We start from the raw sequence: 25,565 nt of genomic DNA on the forward strand, positions 1-25,565 counted from the left end.
TTCATATACTTTAAATACATAGATGTAATTAAAGCAGAGAAACTGCATTGTTTGGAATAATACTGTATTTGTATTTGGTTCTCTACCACAAGCCTAAGGGAAATCATTGCTCGAGTTGTAGTTTAAGCATCGGTTTATGATACAGGTCATATCCTCAGGCCTTTTAGGCTTGAAGATTCAATCATCTAGGCTCTCTTTTCTTACTAATGGAAGAAAATTTGTAAAAAGTGAGATCAAAAAGCCAGCACTGCAAGCATATTTTGTTTAATGGAAAACATTTCACATCTTCAAACACATTCTTCAAGCTAGATGCTTGTTTTGACACAAAAGATATTGGTGTTTGTGTGCCAAGCTACAAATAGGTAATTTGCTCTGACTGAATTCCAATAATGTATTAAATGGACTGTCAAATATTAATAAAACTAGATAGAATAAATTAAAATTATCCCAATAGTCAAATAATCTCAAGATATTTTTTGTCACTTCATTTTGTGTTAATATATCATTCAATGATAGGTCATTATCAGCAAAGATTGATTACTCCGGTATTGATATTCACCAAACAAGGCATGACTATTGAAATAGATGTAAGGGCAGTTACAAAATGATGTATCATCTATTTTTAATAAATGCAACTGTATATCCTAAGTGGATTTGAATAAATGCCTCTACAGACATGTATGTGTGATAAAGGAAGCAAAATACAGAGAAAAACAATGTGAAGTCAACGAGTCAATCCATATCATCATCCAAAGATAATGAATTTGATGCTATTGCTGCTGAGCTTAATACTCAAACTGTCATTAGTTCTCTTCTAACTGTTTTATTTTATTAGACTTTATTCTTCAATTCTTTAATTCTTCAGCAAGAAAATAAAAAGTTATAAGGTTGGAGTAGGATGGAGTACTTCAACTGCTTTTGATCTTTCAGAATGCTCAGTAGCATATGATGAATGCAGGAGGTGCTGAATAAATACTTGATGTTTGAATGAATGGCAGTCAATTTCAGGAAAATCACATGAACAAATCATTTCGACATGCTATACAAAAAACGTTTCAGTATCCTAAGTAAACTTCATTTAGAACCTAATAGAGAACTCATGGATATGCTTGATTTAAACATGATTTTGCATCTGTATTATGCTACATCTAAAGAGCACACTAAGAAACTTTACATGATGCCAGGTCACAGGGAATGCTTTCAGAACTTTGTTCTCAAGGACTAGAGAGCAACAGTACTTCAGAGTGAGGTTTTAAACAACTTGATATTCTATGCATATCAATTTACAATAGGCATCTTTACGCAAATAAGTTCACAGCGTACATGCCAATGAGATGACTGATTGAACAGTTCAAATGCTGAGTGAGTTGCTCTGATTCTGAACTGAACCACATGATGGTTCACACTTGAAATGTATTTTTGACCATGTTTCTGTTAAATAGGGAGTGAGTTTGCAACCAGAATTACACAAAAGAGCAGAGTTTAAAACTAGCTTCCAGGTGAGAAGTAGGCAGAATAGAGTACCCACATTAGAAAGAAAGAAAACAGTATTAACAAAATCATTGCTGGCGTAAAAACAGAAATCAGCAGGTATTTTGTAAAGAGATTTTGAGAAAAGCAACATCAAGCAAACCTGATTAAGCGTTATCACCATTTCCCTAGAGAGGAGGGACAGGAAACAAATATCATAACCTCCCGCAAGTGTAATTTTTCTCAAAATGTGGGCTAAACACACCCTGCAGCAGAATCATTGACTGTGTGTGTGTGTTAAAATATGCAGATTCTCGGACCTTCCCTTGGATATAATGAACCATAAATGCAGGGTGTGCAGTTCATGAGTAAGTAACTCATAAACACACTATAGATTGAAAACACTATGCATTGCTCTTAAACAGCACAGTCATCATTTTACAAAATTCCTCTCTGGAATGAGGTCAGTCAATTGCAGTAAATCCTTTTGTCAAGATTAGAGTGTCTAAAGAAACAGATATTAAGAAAGTAGGAAGGTCAGCTAAGCAGTAGACCTTAAATAATAACATCTTATTTCAGAGTTCCAGAAAACCTAAACCTATGAATTACAATTAAGGCTCTGTGTCTGGATCCTGAATTTAAAAGAGAGGGGGTGGGGACAGGCACTCAACAGAAATAAGAAAACAAAACCTTAGCATGTAATTATTTGAAGAATTCCAAAAATTTTAGAAACACGTTACACATCACACCAGTAACTGAAATTATAACATTAATTCAAATAATAGAGAAACAATTGAACTCATTATTTTAGGTAATATTTTAGGAAGCACAAGTTCCAGTCATTAGTGTGATCCCCAGGGGAAGATTCCAGAAAAATAGATAAGAAAGCAAATAGTTATACTGCCTGTGCTCCAGGTTACCTTAGAGAGGCAAGCCCAAACTGGAGAGCAGAGCAAACTTTCTTATGGAAGCAGCGATTTAGGCAGATCTGAAGACTGAGCTATCTAGGACAATGATGTAAGAAATATGCTTCAGGCAGAGGAAACAGCAATATTTACTAGTGATTCAGAGCACAGTAGCTCTAGAGTAAGAATTTCATGGTTTGGATTCCTATTCCCTCACTTACTAGATTTGTGACCTTGGGCAAATCACTTCAGATCTTTAAACTTCAGTTTCTTCATCCTAAAAATGGGAATAATAATAATATTATGTCATGAAGATATTGCTAGAATCAAATAAGAAAATGCAAATAAAGTTCTTCTCATAGCAATGTGCACACACTAAGTGCTGAAACATGCTAGCCATCATAGTCTCTGTTACTGGTACCACAGTAGGTAGAAAGAAAAAAGAAGAAGGAACAGAAGTCCCTGAAGTCTCTTTTAGAAACCAGAGAAGTCTCTAGAAAGATTCTTGTCAGTGAACCAGACAAGTATTTTGAGGATTTCTAAAAATATTCCACCCCATCTGCTAATCTTTATTAAATACACTAGAGATGAATTATGGAGAAATTCATCAGATTAGTGTCTCATTTTTGAACTATGTTTTCAAAACAACAAATAGGCATAGGAAAAGCTCAGAACTTGTGCTTCACTTAAGCCAAGTTTTGATGTGGATAAGCAGCTTCAATTGGCAAAATTAAAAGATTTTTGTTGGTAGTATGAGGCCACTGTACAGATATTCATGATATGTAATTAAACAAAACATTTATCTCTAGATATTTTTCCTTATAAACTTCAATAATTGACAAAGTAATATTTGTCCACAAACAAAAATGATGTAGCTAACAAAATTTGTATTTTTCCAAATACATTTTGATGAAAATGAAAATTATGACTATTTTCTATACACAAAGTATTTCCCCCTTTTTGCTCTTACTTTGATGTTGTTATTCTCTTGTTTATGTTATTGCTGTGGATATTTTATTGAATTGAAAAACTTCAATTCCAATATAAAACTCAGTGTTTTAAGAAATCATTGAAGATAGTCACCACTGGAAAATCAAATCTCAGTTTACTCCTCCAAACTTGAAGCAGTTGTTTTTGTTACCTGTAGCATCACTGATTCTATATATTATTTTTCACTTTTGAATATTTTCTTTTTATTTTACTTCACCAATGAGTTTGTCTTTATAATATTCATAATGTCTAAAAGCTATTTATCTCATAGTTTCTTCTATGAACTCACACTATTTGGAATACTACTGAAAAGTTTCTTAAATACTACTATAGTAACATTTACCAATACCTTATTATGTGCTAAGCATTACTCTGTTTTATAGATATTAATTCATTTAATTCTCACAACCATCCAATGTTATAGATACTATTTCTTTTTTCCATTTTACAAGTGGATAAACTGAGATTCTGGAAGGTTTCAGTAACTTACCATGTCACATAGCTAGTAAGTGGCAGAGACAGTATGGAAAACAGAAAGTCTGGCTCCACAGTCTAGATCTCTAACCAACAAACTAATTTGCTGCTCTGTGTAACAGATTAAATGCACACACACACACACACACAGTTTCTACTTTGTGTATTTTATTTTGAAGACAAATTATATTAGGTACACTGTGTAGGGAAATTGGAAAAGAACTGAAAATGTGATTTACTAGTTTTATTGAGTTTTTTTCCTTTTTATAAAATAAAATTTGGGTATACTGAATGAAAGTCACTATATTAGGGCTTTAAATTGAATAAAGAATGACCACAGTTTGGGTAGTCAAAGGATCTGGGTCTTTGTCCCTGGGTGAATTAGTATGTAAAGTGCAGCGGACATAAGACAGTTATAAGCAGCACATTAGATGGCCAAAAGCAATATAAGTGGATCTATAAAATATTTTGATTGTGGTGAAAAACTTAGTAGTCATAATGAGATATTTAACATACGATTACATGAAATTAAAAACACAGGCATCCAATGCTAAATAAACTTTTAATAAGAATACTTATGAATAGAAATAAACAATTAATCCATGAAAAGGCTGCTGTTTAGGAAAATGGATTTGGGATAAAAGCAGTACATAAGAAAATATATAAACCAAGTGAGTACCTTGCATAGCTCAAAGACGGTAATGTGCCATGAGTTAAGGCATATTATTAACTCAACTCACATCATCTGAAATACAAAGAAAATACAGAATGAAGGAAAGAAAGAACAAAGGAAAGAAAGAAGGAAGAAAGGAAAGAAAGAAGGAAGGAAGGGGGGAAGGGAGGAAGAAAAAGAGAAAGATAGGATGAACAAACCTTAATTACTTGAAAAAAACATATTTTTCCAAAATAATGGAGATAACTTGCTTAACAATTATATGTAGAAATTTTCTTTCAAATTCGAACAAATTCATTGGATATCATAGTTTGAATATGGTGGCGAATCTGAAGATTTTTCAGTAGCTTCAATTTGAGATTCCAAAATAGCAATGCTACTAATGGCAGCAGCAACTGCAATAAAGTGCCTGCCATTTATTGCTTGACAGCTGCAGTGGCAATGTTTCGTTTCATCAGGCCAGATCTCTGGTAGAGTATTGGCCATTTCTCTTGAAACTTGCCTCTAATCTTTGAATCTATTTTTCTCAATGATTGTATAAGCCACTTAATACCTTTTATTAAAGGGCTTTTCTGTTTAAACCAGAGGAAATTTTGTTTGCAACTAAGAAAATAGACATTAAAACCAAAAAATGTTCCCCAAAGAGAAGTGTTGTAGGCAACAGTCTTTTAAAGGAATGGGGATTTGGACCAGTGGTTTGACTGGTTGAATTTCATTGTAGCCAGAACCTATGTATTTTTAAAGGATGGCAATCTAACAACACGGGACATATGTCTTATCACCTCTGGTCACCTCAAATAAAGTGATTCTTGAGGATAATATTTTTGGTGACCAAATTCCATCTGTTTTAGTACCATAAAAGCATGAGAAATATAAGAAATATAGGAAGGATAGCCTGTGTCTAACTGCACTGCAGAATTTAAAGAAACAAAATTAACCTCTCAAAGTCTAAATTATCTGCTCAAGTCATATTGAGATGATCAGAGAGTCTCCATGCCGTATCTCACGTCCTCTTAACAGTGAAAAGGATGACAGAACTGCACATTAAAAACCAAGTATTATCCCACAGAATTCCTGAACTGCTAAAATGATTAACTTTATTGCCTTGTCTTATGAGAAAATGAGGCCACTGACCGGAAAAAAAGAGTGAAACCCTGAGCATTGGAATGTGGATATGTAGGAGAATACAGATGATTCAAAATATTCTCAACTTCTAAATCTTACTGAGTCTCTCCTGCTACCATTAAGCTGTCCCACACCTGACTGAAGAAGCTGTTCCTTCATGTCTTCAATACCTTATCTAAGATCACTAACTGATAGAAGGAAGTACTTGTCTTCCTGCTCAAACTTATTACTCCATCTGAACTCAAGATCCCAATATCCTCTTGGGAGACAACTACCTGGTCAATACTGGAGAGAAGAAGCTCCTTGTATATGAGTCTCACAAGATTCTGTAACTTAAATCTGCAAAAGCATAGGGAATATGTGTGAAAATGGATTCTATGTGTTCCTTACAGAGAAGCAAGAAACAATTTCATTCAAGCTGATATAAATGCATGATTAGAGATTCTGGATCAATGTCGTTCTCCATGTAACTATCACAAGTGCTAAATGCTTCTTTAATTAGTTGACCAAAATCTGGACTGAAAGGTGAGCTAAGTTTTTAAATAAAGTTCAGATACTGGGAATTCCTTGTTTTAATGTAGAAGAAGGGATTAAATGACCTACTGAAATAGGAATGTTAGAGTGGATTTATTTTCCAAGACCTATGAAACTATCCACTAATTACATCTTCAGAAAGGACCCAGAAGACAATTTCATTACCATAATGATAAGAAATAAATTGATGAGGACAGTGCCACCTTTATAAATAAAATCTCTAAAATTTCTGTTCTCTATACTTGAGAACACAGAGGTTGAAGATGCAGTGAAATGATTTCTTGATTTCTTTAGGGTTCAGGTATGGCAGAGGCCAAGTAGTAGCACTTTACCACTAGAAGGAAAGTGGGAACAGGTTTCATAATAGGCAGCAGATGTGAATGGAAAATGTGTAGTACGATGGCATTTAGCGACTGAAATAATGGGCCATTTGATCTGTACCACTAACGATATGAAGGTCTGAGAAATACAAATCAAAATTTAGTGACCTAGTTAGTCATGGTCTCTCACGAATTCCTAGACTGATTTCGTTTACTTACCCTATAACCCCTAAATAAGAAGAGAAAGTTGACTGTCTCCTTTTTTTTTTTTTTTTTTTTTTTTTTTTTTTGCGGTACACAGGCCTCTCACTGTTGTGGCCTCTCCCGTTGCGGAGCACAGGCTCCGGACGCGCAGGCTCAGCGGCCATGGCTCACGGGCCCAGCCGCTCCGCGGCATGTGGGATCTTCCCAGACCTGGGCAAAAACCCGTGTCCCCTGCATCGGCAGGCGGACTCTCAACCACTGCACCACCAGGGAAGCCCTGACTGTCTTTAAGAAGGACTGTGCAATAGTAACATACGTTAATATTACACATTTTCCTTTTCAGTTTATCTGAAAGGAATCTCTGGCCATTTCTAGATAAGTGGGATGGGGGGTGTTACCACCCAGATTATAAAATGTAGATTTCTGGATCTAAATTTAGATTTACAAACTAGGGTATAGAATATAGATTTCACAAATTATGGAAAACTGCCTCTGAGCTAACACTAATCCAAGTGAATCCGGAATACCACTATGAAACCCTGATCTGAGTGGAGGCTATGATGGTAATGTGATGAATGAGATTTTGTCCTGAGCGCATATTACAACTGGCACATTCAATTCTTTGATTATTTCAACAGGTTACTGGTGTATATTTGGAAGATTTTCTCTTCAACTGGAAGAAATATCTCTTTGTCTCTGAGGCTTATGCAGTAAAAGCTGTAAAACTGTAGTAATGACCAAACTAAAGCATCTCCCTCCTGCCAAAAGAGTAAACACACACCTTTAGTGGATCCATGGGGGAATGCAGCAATTAGTGTCACCATAAAAAAATAAAAGAATAAAGAGTGGGGATTACCAACATGCCGATTTAAATTACCTGTTTAATCTGTATAGAAGACAAACTAATCTTGGCAAACAACAATACATTTAATCAAGTGGTGATTACAAATACAGCCAATAAGTTCTCTCCACTGAAGAAAATCAGCAAAGACCCTCAGAATGATTATAGTAATAATCTAGCAAGTGACAATGAACATTTTTTTTTAACATCTCAATCAATAGAAACCAACAGAAATTATTTGTTGCCCTCTTCTCAGGAACAATTATGTACTTTTACCATCTCAATTCAGCATTCTCTTAAATTTCCAACTCTACAGAATAATTTAGTCTCAGGAACCCTGATCATCTCCACATCCTGTGAGACATCATGTTGAACAACTACATGAATGGCATCAAATTGAAAGTACCTGATGAAATGAGATTATCATGTCCCCCAGACACATTTGGAAGAACCAAGAAATAAAACCCTTCAAAATACAGTAATCACGTTTCTTAGTGATATTTCTGATAGTCTGGGACAGGTTGGGACATTCCCTCCAAAGTGTTTGTTGCACTTAGCAACTCATATCATGTTAATCAAGTGCTCTGAGGAAAAAGTCCAAGAGTCTAAGACTATTTCAAAACAATTAAAATTTGGTCTATTTCAGCTCAGAATTAAGATTCTGTACCTTTGCAAATTAAAGTGTTATTACTTTTGGTTTTTCAGTTAGAATGAGCTTATTCTTTCTAGGGATAAAATATACATTTGCATATATTAAAAGAGCTTTATGATTTAATTCTTGATAAAGTATGCCTAGTGAAAAATTATTTTAAAGTAAATTTTTAAAAATATGTTTATAGAAGAGCATCATAAATGCACACTCTTTTGTGAGCAGATAATGAAACATATAAAGTAACTGTTTTCAATGGGATTTTAAATTTTCATACAGTTGATATATCACCCTCCATCTATCCATCTATCTAACAGATATATACTTTTAGATGCCCTAAAATAATAAAACAGAAGAACAACAGGAGAGAACAACAGAAGCATTGTCATGTAAATAATCTAAATGCTTTTTTCTATAAAGAAAAATTGCTAAATGTACGTCAATTTTTTAAAACAATGCATTGCATAGAAAGACAAAATCACTAGAAAACTGGAGGAGCTCAATGAATTTTATTCCTTTTCTAAGTCTGAGTTTAATAAAACACGGCTTGTATATCCATTATTTTATCCACTTTGCTATTCGACTATTAGAATTCTTTATGTGATTAACATATTCACATTTTCGTGAAATGTTATGGAAAAACCCGAATGAATCTTTTGGCCAACGCAATATTTTCCTATCATTTTCCCCTTCTCACACTGTTCTTTTACCTTTTTGTCTTTTTTTTTTTTTTTTTTTTTTTTTTTTTTTTTTTGCGGCATGCAGGGCTCTCACTGTTGTGGCCTCTCCCCCTGCGGAGTACAGGCTCCGGACACGCAGGCTCTGCGGCCACGGCTCACGGGTCCAGTCGGTCCGCGGCATGTGGGATCTTCCCTGACCGGGGTACAAACCCGTGTCCCCTGCATCGGCAGGTGGACTCCCAACCACTGCGCCACCAGGGAAGCCCTTTTTTTGTCTTTTTAAATACATCTTTATTGCAGTATAATTGCTTCACAATACTGTGTTAATTTCTCTTGTACAACAAAGTGAATCAGCCATATGCATACATATCCCCTCCCTCTTAAACCTCCCTCCCACCATCCCTAACTTACCCCTCTAGGTCGTCGCAAAGCATCGAGCTGATCTCCCTGTGCTATACTGCTGCTTCCCACTAGCTATCTATTTTACATTTGGTAGTGTATATATATTTCGAAGCTACTCTCAATTTGCCCCAGCTTCCCCCTTCCTCCACCCTGTGTCCTCAAGTCCATTTGTAAATTACTTTTTCCCTCTATTTCCCCCTTCATATGTGTTTATATTTCTTGACCATGATAATCCCCACAATAACTCTGTAATTCTTTCCTTGTCAACCTAACTACTTATGCTGCATTTTACAAGGCCCATAAATTCCAACTAATTATAGTATTTAGCTTTTCTTAAAACTTTATCTTTTGACTTGACTATTAAATTACATGCAAAAAAGTATCATTTGAATTCAGGCAACTCACAAAAGCAAGATGCTAGACTCCATAATGATTTAATAGCTGGAAAAATGTCTTAAATGCTGTATAAACATTCATAAATTAATCATTTAATCACTATCTTCAGCACGAAATCATTATTTCCTTTTATAGACTGAGCCAGGGTTACCTAATCAGTTTCAGTTTCTAGCTTAATGCAAGATTCTCATCTTGAAAAAATTATTATTTTTTTCTTCTTGTATTTGTTGAATATAATTTTGAATCTGGACAGTTCATATATCACATTCTTGTCACAAATATAAATCAATCAGAAAATGACAAAAAAAATTATAAAGTTGAGACAAATCAATTAAGAAACAAATGCATTTCTCAAAAAACACTCCTTAGAGGAGAGTAAATCTAATGTTGGAATCTGCTGAAAGAAGTTTTATATAAAAACAGCATATGGTACAGATAACTTTCTTCAATTTAATGCTGAAGAAAAATTCAGACATTAAAACCAATTACTACAACCCACTTTCTATAATGATGGTACTTGATAAATGTGCAGCATAGTGGCATTGAATCTAAGAGCTTTTAGGAGCTACTTGAAGTTAATAATTTTTGTGGAAATTGAGACTTAGTTGGTCTGAAATGTCAGATGCTGTGAAAATCTCCCTTCTTATTTTGATTTTTTTGGGGGTAGTTTTGTAGTTATTTTACACTATGTGTACTCTGAGAACTTGGGGAAAAGAAGCAGCAAGCAAAAATTTCTACTCTGAATACAAATGTTTGTTTTACATGATAGCCATGCCTTGAACAGCTGGATAAAAATTATTCTTTCTTGATATTTAAGGTATTTATAGTTGAAAAAACAAAAAACACACCTTGCAGTCCTAACAGGCCAGCAACTCCAAGACAACTAGAGCAAATATTTATTAATAACATCATTTAAAAAATAAACGATCATTTCTTACATCTAGTTCATCAGAGATATATCTTTCAAAGAAAGTTATGCAAGCTTAGAAAATGTCCTCCCAAATGGATACAACTCTTAATGATTGTTCAATATGCTTTCAATATATTAATGGAAGATTCACACGTAGAACCAAGTAAGCTTGAAAGACATTGCATATGAAGACTGAAATCAAATGTTTAATGCTAGTATTTTTCTGATGTGGGAAGGCAGTTCACATTCACAGAGCACTTGTGGAATCTAGACGCTGCGATGGAAAATAAACATACACTAGTATTGCCAGAAGCTGAGTCTATACTGAAGGAAAACCTAATTTTCACTATTTTTGTCTAGCTCTTTTTAGCACTTTTATTAGTTCAACCTTAGGTTAGGGAGTAAATGGAGAAAATATAAAGGATTCACTGAGGACAGTGGTGTATACGTGTACCGTGTTTTTTCTCATGGAATAAAAAAATGCTATTGGCATGTATTCAACGTGGATGAGAACATCTAGAGTGCTTAGAATGATTCTTAGTGAATTATGCAAATACCTGTATATTATCTGGGCCACTTTTGAATATTTTCTTCAGTTTTTTCAGTCAAAAATAACTATGAACTCAACGGCATGTGTTTTCTTTTTCTCAAGAGATAACCACTTCATTTACCTGACACATCCAATAATTCAAATTATTTTGGCCAAAACTTGATTACCAACAGCATTCTCTTGTCAACCAGATCATTCTACCACCTACAAACTTATACTAACATTATGTGGATTAAGTCTGATTTGATTCAGTCAAACACATCCTATTGTATTGTGAGCTCTACCGGCAAAGATGTCCTCACCCACAAAAGCCCACCCGAGGTAATTATGAGGTAACAAGCTTATGCCCTTGGACTGAGGATTTTGGCCAAAAAATAGAAGGAAAGTTACATTTAATGCCTCTTCCCGCCCATGTACTTGTTGTTGACAAAAACAAGTTATAAGTTACTCATAGGTTTTGAATGACTCTTGCCACATAATGAGTTATTAATTCAGCCATAGTTTATCTTTGGTTTTTATTTTAACAGAAAATAATTCTTCTATATTGTTTACTTAAAATTAAGTATTTGAGGGGAAAATTTAGGGGAATTAGTAGTTCAAGCAGAACTATTTTCTCTACTCCTTAATAATTACTTCCTAATATTTCCAAGATCTTCATATGGCATATAGATGTATCTTCACATGTAAGGTGGTTGTACAATGGTTCATAGTTATTTTAATTTTGATAAGTGGATTTATCAAAAAAAAATCTCATGCATTTTTATTATAATAATAATAGAAATAATAAGAAAACCCTATTTTAATCTGCAAAGAAAATTCAGATGTGGTGCCAAACAAACAAACAAACCTGCCAGATTACCTGCTAAATTAATGAATTAAACAAAAACACCTGAAGTAAACAAAACAACAAAAATGTAGATCTGAGCTGTAATTATTGCACTGTGTGAAATTATGAGATAAAAAATTTTGCTACAAATGGATTTGAGCCAGAAATGTATTTTTTTAATGAAAAAATTCAATTAAAGCCTATCTTTTTTTTTCTGTCCATGGATGTGTCTGCTAAGAAAGCCTTTGCTTTTATTTGCTTAAAGCTAAGATAAAACATTTCAAGATGTATTTTACTTTAAGTCCTAACCCTCTGGATAATGGGAAGTCATCTCTCATGTCTCAGGCAACTTAGCCCTGAGCTGTGGAGATGACTGACAGTGCTCGGCCTAAGGTACATGATTTGGTTAGACATCACACTTACCTGCTTGATTTGTGGTTACATTTACAGACACATACTGCCGGGCTCCTGGGCTCAAGTCGGACACTCCATTCACTGCCTCAATCTCAAAGGTATAGTTTGTGTGAGCAAGCAGATCCACCATCATGACAGAGGTGTTTTTCAGGCCGATTTGCTGGGGGAGGTACCTGACATGACCGCCACACTCGTCACACACACCTGCATGTGAGTTGCACTTCTTGCATGCAATATAATATGACACATCTTTCCTTCCACCAGTGTCAGCAGGAGGAATCCATTCCAGAAAGACACTAGTTTCATTAACATTTGAGATGGCATTCCGAGGAGCTGAGGGGGGTCCTGGTTTGCAAAGTAAAGTGAAAAAAACAAATTTTGAGATGATAAAATTAGGCATTGTTTACTACACAAATCTCTGGTCTGAAGGAAAAAAAATTGATTTGCAATTAATCTGTTAATCAGGGAGAATGCAAGAGTCATCAATTTGTAATAATCTTTGAAAAATCTTGTTATACCTTTGTAGAAACAATAGTGGGGTTGGTATACTATAGAAATGACTTATTTTGGCAAAGTTGCAAATTCAAATAAAGATGTTTTGCTTAGTGTATATGTAAAGAATTATGGAGTAAAAATATGTATGCAAAAAATGTTAGATAAAATTATGTATTCAAATAGTGGCAAGTTCTTTGGCAAGTCCAAGGAAAAATTCTCCTTGGGGATTGAACAGATTATTTCCTCAATGATACTCATCCCTGAAACCTAGGAAGTAAACATGAAGGATTTACTAAGCAATGAACACAGGTAGAAATAGGATTTATTAGTGTGGCTCTTGACTACAAATTCCACCGTAAAGTAGAAAAAGTAGCCTTAGTTTATCTCAAAATAAATTTCATAGCTACTGATAAACCACCAACAGAATTTGGAACCTCCCTCATATGCCAAGAAAGAACTAGAATTTAAGTAGTTGATCAACATTGAAATCTGTAATAAAAGTTTGCTTACTTTGATATTGTTTTAATATTGTGGCTCTGCAAAATTGTGAATTTTACTTAATTGGAAACCTAAAATTTTAAAAATAACTATCAAAAACACAATAAGAGGAAGAATGAACATGTTCTGACCTTGAAAGATCAGCAGAATAAATTTATATATAAATAACGAATAATATTCATGTGTATATTACTTTATTTCTGAAATAATAGTTAGCAGACTAAAGAGAATTAAACTTGTTTACATATCAATTGTAACAAATGTATTACTCTGGTGGGGGACGTTGATAATGAGACAAGCTATGAATGTGTGTGGACAGGGGATACATGGGAAATCTCTACACCTTCCTCTCAATTTTGTTGTGAACCTGAAACTGCTCTAAAAAATAAAGTCTTTAAAAGAATTCATTGCATAATGTCTGACTCTATAGTAGATTTTTAGATACTCAGAGTTACAACTTCAGTCAGCTGTTAATATTATATGATCAGATGTTCTCAAAGAGAAAATACATTTATATTTGTTTCAGACGTAGTAAAGATTTCTCAACAGGGAAGAAAATGGACTGTGATGGTAGCTGAATGGTTCCTAAGCATAAATTAAGCTACTTAGGATGACATAGCTTAGTTATCTTAATATGTGCTGTCTGTTCTAAATATATAAATTAATGTTAATTTCTACCTAACATTTATTAAGCTATGACTACTGAGGACTAAATTTAAAAGTAATAAGAAAGCTACCTACTATTTATAAAATGTCACTTAAAATTAAAGAACCCCATAACCCCATAACCCCATAAAAGCTGCCAGTTTTGACAAAACAATCTCCACTTTAGCTATTGTGGTGGAACCCTGTGAATTTTTCCATACAACCTCACACACTTCTATATAAAACAGTCACTTTTAAGTTGAAACAAATACTTAAGATGGAAATACAAGTGTGTTTTTTTTTTTCTATTCCCTCTACCTTATTTATTTAATTGTGGAAGGTTATGGAGAAAATGTAATTTGAGATCAAAATGTTACAGGTCTACTTGTGAGAAAAAGGTAAAATATACTTGAAATTTGTCTACTTCAAAAAGATATCAAACTTCTGAGGGTTTTTTTCTACCAACTGAAATACACCCCTCAGTTACCACCTTTCCTCTAAATCTGTAAAAGCTGCATCAGAGTCTGACTCTTTTTCTTGACTCTGCTACTAACAGCCCCTCAGCTTGTGGGTGGGGGCACATATGCCTCTCAAAGTCAAAATAAAACTCATATTCAAGGGAAGCCCTATAGTAGAGGTAACCAGTGGAGACGGAGACTTACATGCACCTAAAAATAATGTAATGAAATTTCACTGTCCTGCTAATAGATGTGATGCATGAACCAAAGTAGAGCTGTGAGAAGAACCCTCAATTTGAACAGATTCATTAGAATCTGAATTTTGTTTTATTTTCTTTTCCTACAGGTTTATAACATTTTTTTGCCCAGAGTACCAGAAAAAACATTAAAAGTAGTTGAAACCATAAATTTAATGGCAAAGAGCCAAAGAGACATCAGTCAAACCATCTCATCTGTTCAAGGGTATCATCATACGAAGAATTTGTGTTATTATGAATGCAACTAAGAACAGAACACACACACTCACAGATTATATATTAGAAAGATCTTCTACAGGACTCCCAATAGTCTTTTTTTGAGAAATGCATACAAATTAGTGTTCTTTTGAGACACAGTATTAGAAATTCACACACCTAGAGACAGAGAAAATATAAAGCCTCAGGTCCTAAAAGAAAGCTAAGCAGTCCTTGCCACCAGAGCAGGGTTCTCCACCATTCCCAAACCTAGTAAATTTACAGAAAGGGAGGCTCACATTTGTGCTGAGAAAGATAAAGGTCATGCATGGACTACTTAAAGAAAGAATACTTACAAAATTAATAAATTTAAATAAGTCAAGATATGGTTTTCTCTCCCTAATTTACCAAACTACAGTCTAGCCAACACCCCCCCCCCCCACTATTTGGGCTTTCTTTTGCTCTGAATAATTGAAGCAATTTCCACTGAAACCAAGATGCATCACATTCAATCATTGTTTATATCTCCTCAATTCAAATGTATCCTCTCAAAAAATGTATATAATAATGTCATTTACTTATTTGAAGAGGATTGTTAATAATTAGTAATCATCTAACCCATAAAATGATCAGAATGTGATAAAGAATGATCTTAAGCAATAGAGTTAATTAATATCAATGATTTGAGAAATTATGAAAATATGTTTCACTGACACGATGAAATTGACACTGAAATTCAGATAAAATTTCAGTTTGTGATTATTTAAGTAAAGAAATTGTATGTCTTTATATATGATACCCATGAATACCAAATTTCAAAAAAATGTGTCTTCATCTTTGAAAGCACTTACAACTTACTGGGATCTAAAATAGCAAAACATGGGATGTCATGGAAACTGAATGTTATGGGGAGATGGGATTCACTGTTCTTCCCTTCAATTTTCTGTTTTTGTTTGACCTGCTATAGAGACTATGGTAGAAAAACTAAAGAAGTATTGCCATGAAGCAAACTAACACATACATTTGTTTCCTTCCCAGAAATATGTGGAACACTAGAAAAACAAAAACACCAAAACATTGATAGATGTGGATGTACCCACTGCAACTCTTGGAAATTAAATGTTTAATATTCATCTACTCATTATAAGATTACCTGATCATATAATTAATAACAGTTAAGGACACTCACTGTTAATAAACACAACAGCTACTTGAAAATCCTAGTTGAAAACTGATTTTATATTTGACTCTTAAATATGATTTGCCAACCCCCAGTTCTCCATGTTTGTGTGGTGTTTCCTGTCTTCTTTTATAAATGACCTTCTCATTGGTCTTTGCAGCTTAGTGGGGCAGGTTAGAACGAGAAGGTAGAAGTGCCATGTACTGCATTTTTTTGTGTGATCAGAAAGCTGCCTTGGAAGAAGAAGAAGAGGAAGAAAAATTAAAAAGGTTTACCAGAAACAGGGAAATGGATTTGTCAAAGTCATGTTTGGCTATCATGAACACTAAAATAAATCATAAAATAAAAGGAAAAATTCCATATTTCTGGCTCAGATGTTGAATTTGAAATGAGGGAAAATGGATGCTTCTCACAGTAAGTGATAAAAAAGACTCAAATTTCTCAATGCTTACTCAAGAAGGTTGAAATCTGGTGAAATACTATATTGGATGATTAAACATTATGCCTGTTTTAGGGGAAATGGTAATAGAACGTAACAGGCTCCATCATGCTCTTTCTTCAAACTGGTGAAAGTTAACATCACCAAATGTCCATGGGTTTCCTTACTTGTGCATGCCATTGTGGGTGGATCAGACTCCCTCCTGAAATAATCCTTTTCACAGACACAAGAGGTTGAAGCTTCCTCATGGGTATAACTGTGAGGTGGACATTTGCTGCAGCTCTGGTTGTGAGGTGAGGCTTTGAAGAACCCAGGTCTGCACACTGTCAAAAGAAATAAGAGACTAAGCTTTTCCCTGGAACAGATGCAGTGTTTGTTTTGTGAATAATGTCATTATTTTGACTAGTATACACAGATTACATATAACACCATCTTTTCATTAATTTCAAAAATTTTTTCATCAGTTTCTGAATCATAAATAACAGGCTATTCATTCAGATAATTAAATATTTATTTTAAGTATTTAAATTAAACATGTTGGAATAGATATATTTTTAATGATTTTTATGCTACAGGAGCTTATAAGAAATTATAAAGGCAAATACACATATGTATTTAAAACTGAAGAAGTGCTTTGAGTATAATTTTCATTTATGCTATTATTAATACAACTTATGTTGAAGAAATACAAAATCCCCACTATGCTCAGAGAATGGCATGGTACACAGTAGTTACTTAAAATTTTGTTGTTGATTAATAAATAAACCAATTAGTAGGTGCTAAAACCTTCACAAAATTCTGTTAGAATAGAGAGAATGCATAATTGAGCCGGTATATCATTCACATTATTATTAATTCACATTATAATAATAATTATTATTATTATATTGATTCCAGGAGGAGTCAGATTTTAGGCATTTGTTTTACATTTTACTTCATTTTAGAACTTTTCGTTGAGATTCTTACTGATTCAACATGCATCTATTCTAATATCAGTCATGTTTATACTATAAAACTTATAATGCTCTACAAAGGGGAAAAATTGTGCCTTATTCAATTTTCCATTCACAATACTTATCACAGTGTTTGACCACAGAAGGTGTTCACGTATTGTTATGTAATGCACACATGAGTAAATGACATGGAATGAAAAATGTAACTGAACTACTTAGAATCACATGAAGAAAATGTTCTCTGATATTTTTCTTAAGTTGGTGGTCAGGTAAGTAAATGCTAACAAAGTAAGTCGCTGTATTCTGTAGATTCCCTAGACTTTTGTATCTTTCTTTCTTCTCAATGGGTAATAAAGCCAAACTTCAATATTCCAATTGCCCATTATGGACAAAGTGAAGACCATCAAACTGATGGTTTGATTACTTTTTAGACCTTAGTTAACATAAAGCTAATCAACCATCTATGTTTTTTTCATATTTTGAAAACTCACTATATATACTTAAGAGCATTTATTCAAGTATCAATGAACATTTGATAAGCTTAAAAGTAAACTTGTATTTCAAAGGAATTTTTTGATACACATAATGAATTGGGGCCAATTTTCATGTGCTATAAATGATCTCGGGTTTTAGTAATCCATGCTAAGGTTTTCTGCCATCCCCATGAATAATCAGGAATTGACAAAAATGAGAAGGTACTTTTTCAGTAGATCTAATTATAGCTATAGTAAAACCTTAATGCTCTTATAAATTCAGAGTGAATGTGAAGGTATCTGAAAGATAAGAAGAGCTTTTTGATAATATTAGGGACATTCTTGTAGTTAAATGATTAGGAGTAGATTTAAAATATTATTTTTCTTATAATAAGATTGCTGTAGCAACCAGTACCATTCTTAGCTAAGTTACCCAATTTTTCTTCTTTTATCCTTTTTAGTAAAACCATTCTCACTTCAAACATGATTTGTTCTCAAAGACATGAACTGTCGATCTACATATTCTGCATATTTGGAACTCATATATCACTCATGAAACAAAAGTCATTTCTTTTTAATGAGTGTATTTTAATTTAAAAACTTTATATGATATCACATATTATACTATTTTTCAACCCTCCATGGGAACTTTGGAAATAGGATACAATATAAATGTAAGTAAAAAGTAGATAAATGTATCTTTCTGTTCAGTAGTTGAACAAAATGCTTTCAGCAGGTGGTGGGCCAGAAAGTTTCCTTGCTACTGGGTTATGAAGGTAAAAAAGATAGACATGGCCCTGCCTTTATGAGTCTTAAAGATACTGTAGGAATAATTATAAATATGATTATTCTAGGAAAGAGAAAGAGCTTGGGAGTGAATATGGACACTTAATTTAGACTGGGATGTCAAAGAAGACTTCCCTCAGGAAGCAGAGTCTCGGATGAGATGTAAAAGATTAGGAAAATTATCCAATTTGAGGAGGAGTACTGCAGTGCCTTAGAGGGTAAAGTATTTTCAAAGGACCAAAAGAGGAGGAGGAACAATAGGGATATGAAAAACACTAAAATATTTATCAGGGAGATAGGATAAAGAGGCAGAGATGAAGTTAGGGAAGAGATACCAGGTCAGAAACACCCTATGTTTTCTATTATTTGGGACTTTTATTTAACAGGTAAAAACAGGTCATTACAATGTTTTAAGCATGGAAATAATAAGATCAAAGTAGTGTTTAAGAGATCATTTCACTGTAGTACATGCAATGGATTGGAAAGGAACATGGTTGGAGGTATTTGGCCTTATTGTTTCTGTTGCATTGGTCCGAAAATGGACAAGAGTGGATCCAATGGTGATAGATAAGAGTAGGTAAATTCAGGAGATGAATATGAGGTAAAATCAGCAAGATTTCATGATACATTTAATTGATCAGATGCATGAGTGATAAATCTTAAGAACAGCTCTAAGGTGCTTGGCTTAAACTGCACTGACAATACTGGTACCATTTTCTCAGAGAACACTAGATCTGAAATGTATTGGGGGAAGATAGTGATTATGTTTAAAGCATTATTTAATTTGAGGTGGCTAAAGAAATCCAAATAGAGGTATAGAGAGGAAAACTGTAGTGTTTAATGTTGTCCAAGAAAAATATCACAAAACTGTAATTATCCATTGCTTTCAAATCATGACCCTAAATCCAAGTGAGACATGCAATGCTGCTACACAATCTTAGTATTATTTTCTTAGTTAACTTCAGTTCCCACTATTGAAAGGATTATTTTGTAGCTTTTCCTCTTTCTTCTAAGTTCTTACAAGCTCTGTTCCTTTGTGAGTCTCATGTTATATTTGTGTGTGCACGCTGAGAAAATAGAAGTCATCAGAGAGGAACTTTCTTATTTTCCTACCACCAAATCTCCAAACCTATATGCACCTTTCTTCCTGTTAAAATGGAAATGTCTTTGCTCTTATCAAATAAAAATATCTTTATTTGAATTAGGAACTGTAACTCTCTGAGAGTAATCTTCCAAGTGTCTACCATCCCTTTTACATACTCGGGGCACTCTCAATCAATCCCTCTCTCTCTGTCTCTGTCTCTCTCTCTCCCCCTTTCCCTCCTTCCTGTAGTCATTAACAGAAGCCTGATACAATTTCCAGAACTCATCAATGGAAACAAAGTGAAGCAAAACAAAACACATAACAACAACAAAACTATCAATCTCGCATGACCCCATTTCTCCCCACGGGAAAAGTTACCAAACAGTTTGGTTTCCATGCAGAACACAATTTCTTAAATTATTTTTCCATACATACATATCCACCTCCTCATTTTAAGTCACATGTTGACACACTCCACTCCACTGCCACTGCTTTTATTAAGAATGTAGCCTACTTGCTGTCATACTTCTCCACAGCATTTGATCATGTCCTCCTTTTGGAAACTCCAGTTAATTTTCCTACAAAATGCTAGCATAACCTACAAGTTTCCACACAATATTTAAGAAAACCTTTAAATGTGACCTCCTTCTGCACTCACTATCTCCATTCATACTAACCTACTTGCAATTTCCAGCACTTGAGAAACTCCTTTATCTGCCTCTGAATATTGCAGGAAAAGCATTCCAGGTCAAAAGACAAGAAATGTAAATTGGAGGAGGAGGTAAAAAAACTTGTAGTTCATGATAAACTTGGATTTAATCTGAAAATATTTGGAAGACTCTGTGTGTATTATTATTATTATTTTTTTGAGGACACTCTTTCTGTTAAGCACTGTGGCAGGGAATATTTGTACTGTGGTGAGAAAATAAAAAAAATATTCTCTATACCCTGAAGCTACAATATATTTGGGAAACAGAAAATAAATAATAGTCCAAAAAAGTAAAATTTACTTTTTGCATTTTAATCATGACAATATTCAACAAAAATTATTTAGGTAAGCAGTAAAATTTCTCTAAATTCCAACTTGATATAGTTCATTCAAAATAAAGGAAGCTTCTGGAGCAAAGCTTTTTCACATGACACATCACCTAAATATTTGAAAATACTATGCAAGCCCACTCAAGTTGGACAAGAAACAGGAGAAAAAAATGCATCCTATGTTAACATGTTTCATAAGATTATCTTAGCAGTCCTCTGGAGGCACAGAAACTATTTTTAATAATTCTTATTCTGTCCATGCTTCAAGTCTCATTTTAAGTGCTATGTTTTTTTTCTATGATGCTTGTGCTAAATCCATGATTACATATTGTTTCCTTACACATCCTTTAGAACTTTGAGCCATTTGTTTAGCGTCTCTTTTATGGTAGATAGAAAATATTTTGCCAAAATTCTATGTGTATGAATTCTCATCTACTCCCAACTCATATAAACATTCTGGAGAATGGAAACTGTTCATTTGATTTTCATCATATGAAACATAGTTCTTTGTATTGAGTACATATTCATCAGTATTTACTGGTATAAGTAGTACATTGGTGTCTTAGGGTCTAAATGGTATGGCAGGAACTTAAAAAAGCTGGTAATCAGAGTTGTTTAAATATTAAGTTTTGGCAAGTAAAAAATAATATTTCATCTTCATTCACTACTTTAGAAGTTTTGCACAGATTACCAACACTAACTCTCATATGTATCACTTTAAAAGCAAAGATGTTAGAGTCAGTTTTTAAATTTAAACATAAGATGCATGTCATCTGTATTCAAATTAATGAAGGCTGTCATTTGTTAAAAGTGTGAAAAGGTGCTGTCTACTCTGCTTAGGATTTTTTTTTAATCCTCAAAATTACCAAAAATGTATAATTGACAAGTTAGGATTTTTTCAACTATGTCTTGTCATTTAAATTACTTTTAATGTTTCCAAAATATTTTCATGTTAAAAGTCCTTCACTCTTGGGATACTTAAATGAATCCACTTTACAATTCAAAGTCAATACTTCAGAAGAAGCATGGTCACCAAGGAAAAAATTATTTAAGTAATGTAAAAAATTCTGTTTTAGTAATTTATAATTAAATTATAATTCTCCCCATTCGAATTAAAATATACACATCATTTAAATATATATATAAATATATAAATAATATATATGTATAGAAGGAAATGACAATAATAAATGTACAGACTGCTGTTGTCTATAGAGTTCAAGATATAATTAACCTTCAAAAATATCATTAGATTTATCCAATTATACTTTATTAAGAATGACAGAAAATCACTATGAACAAGATTTTTACCATAGTTCTATCACATGTGAATTGTCAGAGAATATAAACTATGTCAAATTTGCTTTTTAAATAGATTTTTCAAAATAAGGTGCCCACAAGATAGTTAGCTGAAATTTAAAAGATGTGTTAATTAAGAAAAACAGCATAACACAACATGCTAGAAGGAAATTACAACTCAAAATATATCCAATAATATTTATACCAAAATTTAACAGTAATAGCAGATTTATCCTTACATTTAAAATATATGCTCAGTAAAAAAATAGGTACTGTGTTAAAACACTGACATTAAAATAGATTTTCAACTAGGTAACAGTTCTTGAATGCTTGCAAACAGAAACATGAGAATTAACCTATTTTAGAATCTAGAATAGGCTAATTAGAATCTAATTTTAAATGATTGAAAGCAATAAGGTTAATTTGAATATTAAAAACAATATCAGAGAAAAACAAGAATACTATTGATAAATACTTTAAATATCTCTCTCTCTCTCTCTCTCTCTCTATATATATATATATATATATATATATATATATATAAATTAGGCTCACCAAATATTGATAGACGCTCAAAGGAATTACATACTATTTATAAATAAAAAGTAAAATTAATTGCTACATATCCTTTACATATTCACTCATTCAATATATGTAATAAACCAAGCCTGTGTGTCATAAATTGTACTGGATATATAAATATAAGTAAAAACGACTCATTGCCTTTATGCCATTAAATAACTCAGTCATGTGGCTATTGCTTACTTGTTGTCTGGCACATATTCAGGCATTCATTACTTGTTTACTGTTTAGTATTAATACACATATTTTTAAAAGACACTCAAAATGACAATTTAAAAATAGCATCCTGTGTGTGTGTGTCTGTATGTGTGTGGAGACAAAAATTTTTTGTCTCTCAGTAAAAGATATATACACACATATTATTATAAATTATAATTATATATAAAATTATAACTTTTATAAACTTATTAAATTATACTTTATATTGTAAATTATACATAAAATATAGATGTGTCACTTTAGAAATTGTTTAGGATTGTATTACTCTTAGATTTTTATGTTCTAAATCTATATCATTTATAGAAGTGCTGTATCATGTAGGGTCAATTATCAGTTCTACTTAACTGAACTCCCTCTCATAGTCTAGGGTAAGACGCCTCTCCTAGAGGTCACAAAAGAGCAGAATATCCTTAAATTTAGTAAAAAAATCTATTATGTACCAATATTACCTCCTACTTTACTTCTAAGATCAGAACTTCCATACTTCATAACTAACAGCTGGCAACATTAGAAAATACTTAAAATTTGAAATATACTGAATAAGTTGTGTATAGATAATATCTATGTACTAAATAACCTGGGATGGAATATTTGTCATGCTCAAGTAATGCATGCTGATTGAATTGTTACTTAGTTAAAATTGTTCCTTGATGATGATATGATTTTCTAAGATAAAACAGTTAAGCTAAACTAATTTCAGTTTCACAAGTTTAAATACCAAGAGTCCTGTGGAGTATTCATGAAAAGACATTATGCAGTGATATGATGATGTATCTTTCCACTTTGGCAACATAGACATGCTTGAGATATAATAACTAACCCATGAAGCCCTCTGTGGTTTGGAATGGACTGACACATGGCCCCTAAACTGTGTACAACTGTAATTCACAAGATTACCATTTTATATTTATCTAACTAAATCTCCACTAAAATAAAAGCCACAGAATTTCAGCAACTCTTCAAAGACTTCCATAACCAATCTATATAAGGATGAACATTTATTGAAAATAATAAAATCCATGGTATCTCTCAAAGCAGAGGTTATAATTTCCCTTTAATTTTTGATTAACTAGATTTCTCTCCAATAACAAATTGCTATGGATAATTTTAAAGCTGTGTTTTAATTGTTAATTTACTGGACACATTTTATTGCTATAATTTCAATACATACTTAAGATGCTGAGCAGTTTTGTTCTCCCAAACAAATACCAGCATGCTTTAGTAATAGTGTGTATAGGATATGTATGACAGTGTATGTGAATGTGCAAAACACTTGATACTTGGTTATATATTTTCAACTTCATTTAAAAATTAATTAGATAAAATTAAATTAAAATTTTAATCAGATAAAAATTTGGGAGTTAAAAAGTATTTATGTTGTTAAAATGAACAGAATCCAACACAAAATTTGTTTTGAAGTATATTCAAGGTCTGGCCCAGGGTCTTGACCTTGACAGCTATGATAAAAATAGTGCTTTCTGTTATGAACATTTCACCTTGTACCACTGGGCATTACATTTCAGTACACTAACTCAGAAGATGATACCACCAGAGTAACAAAATCATATCTCCTTTGATATGATGAAAAAGTACAGATTAAGTATGTACCATTTTGAAACAAAGAATAAGCCACTCTTTGTAGTATAAATGAATTAGTGATCATTTTCTCCTTAAAAATCAAGCAACAACTACAACAAAGGAAAATTTACTCCTCAGTCCATTAAGAGAATTACTCCCCAGATTGGTTATAATTTGACTTTAACTAAAATGTTAACAATGCCGTTCTCTTTAAAAAGCACAGATATAGAGAGATTAACTACAGTAAATATTTGAAAACTATAATTTACATTAAAACAAAAGAAATATTTAAAAATTGCCCTGATTATTTGCAAGAAAGTGTGCTTGGATATAAGGTGTAGCTGGTTTATGTGAACATAAATACAATGAAGACAGTATAAAGGATACCTAAGACATGCAGTCGCTCCAAATTTTCTCCAGATTGCACACTGAGACTTAAACTGAATCAAGCCATTTTGCAAATGTTTAATCCATATCTATGAAATGTTGTCCTTTTAAATCAAAAGTCTGTAAATTAGCAAAAGCAACTGGCTAGTGCAGTTAATTTGGCAAAAGCAACCATCTATTTGCCCCTAATTTTCAGTGTTCAAGTGTCTTACTGGGTTTCAAATTAACCAATTTCAAATGTCAACATTAGGGGCACAATGCTTTATTCACAGAATAGAAAATTCATGCCCAAAATAACTTAGTAAAGACTGTCCTTTAATAATATACCTTATTTCTAGAAACTTCAAGCAGACAAAATCTGAAATATATTTCATAGCATTATATATTACATTATCTTTATTTGTCTATGTTTAGCTCACATATTTTTTCTTCTTAGTTTAATGTGATCGGTGCTATAGAATTTCTCAATCATTCCCAGAGTTTATTTTTATGTCTTAGCTATCTAGTGATTTCAATTCAAAACCAGAATGAGGCTTGGCTTTTTTTCAAAAGTCAGAGCAGGAAGAAAAAGGAAGCCAGAAAAACAATAACTAAATGGCTGATCTCAAGGATGATTACAAAGCAGTTTCTTTACTT

General features: G+C 33.0%; 1 protein-coding gene across 4 annotated transcripts in view; it reads right to left on the reverse strand.

Annotated features, from left to right (window-relative positions):
- EPHA5 (EPH receptor A5) overlaps positions 1–25,565 on the reverse strand; it is a 315,334-nt gene that overhangs the window by 158,038 nt on the left and 131,731 nt on the right. For 2 of the 4 annotated variants that reach the window (XR_014295238.1, XR_014295239.1), the window contains exons 4-6: positions 16,698–16,853; positions 12,373–12,708; positions 2,597–2,652 (exon numbers count right to left, since the gene is read on the reverse strand). The exons of 1 other annotated variant lie outside the window; for it this stretch is intronic. Coding sequence is in view for 1 of the 3 variants with exons in the window: in XM_082634797.1 (XP_082490923.1) it covers positions 12,373–12,708; positions 16,698–16,853 (492 nt within the window). In the remaining 2 variants the exon portion in view is untranslated. The remainder of the gene's footprint in view (positions 1–2,596; positions 2,653–12,372; positions 12,709–16,697; positions 16,854–25,565) is intronic. One more of the 4 variants, XM_082634797.1, reaches the window with a different exon arrangement.

The sequence above is a fragment of the Mesoplodon mirus genome (assembly GCF_964341445.2).
Source record: "Mesoplodon mirus genome assembly, chromosome: 2".
Taxonomy (NCBI): domain Eukaryota; kingdom Metazoa; phylum Chordata; class Mammalia; order Artiodactyla; family Ziphiidae; genus Mesoplodon; species Mesoplodon mirus.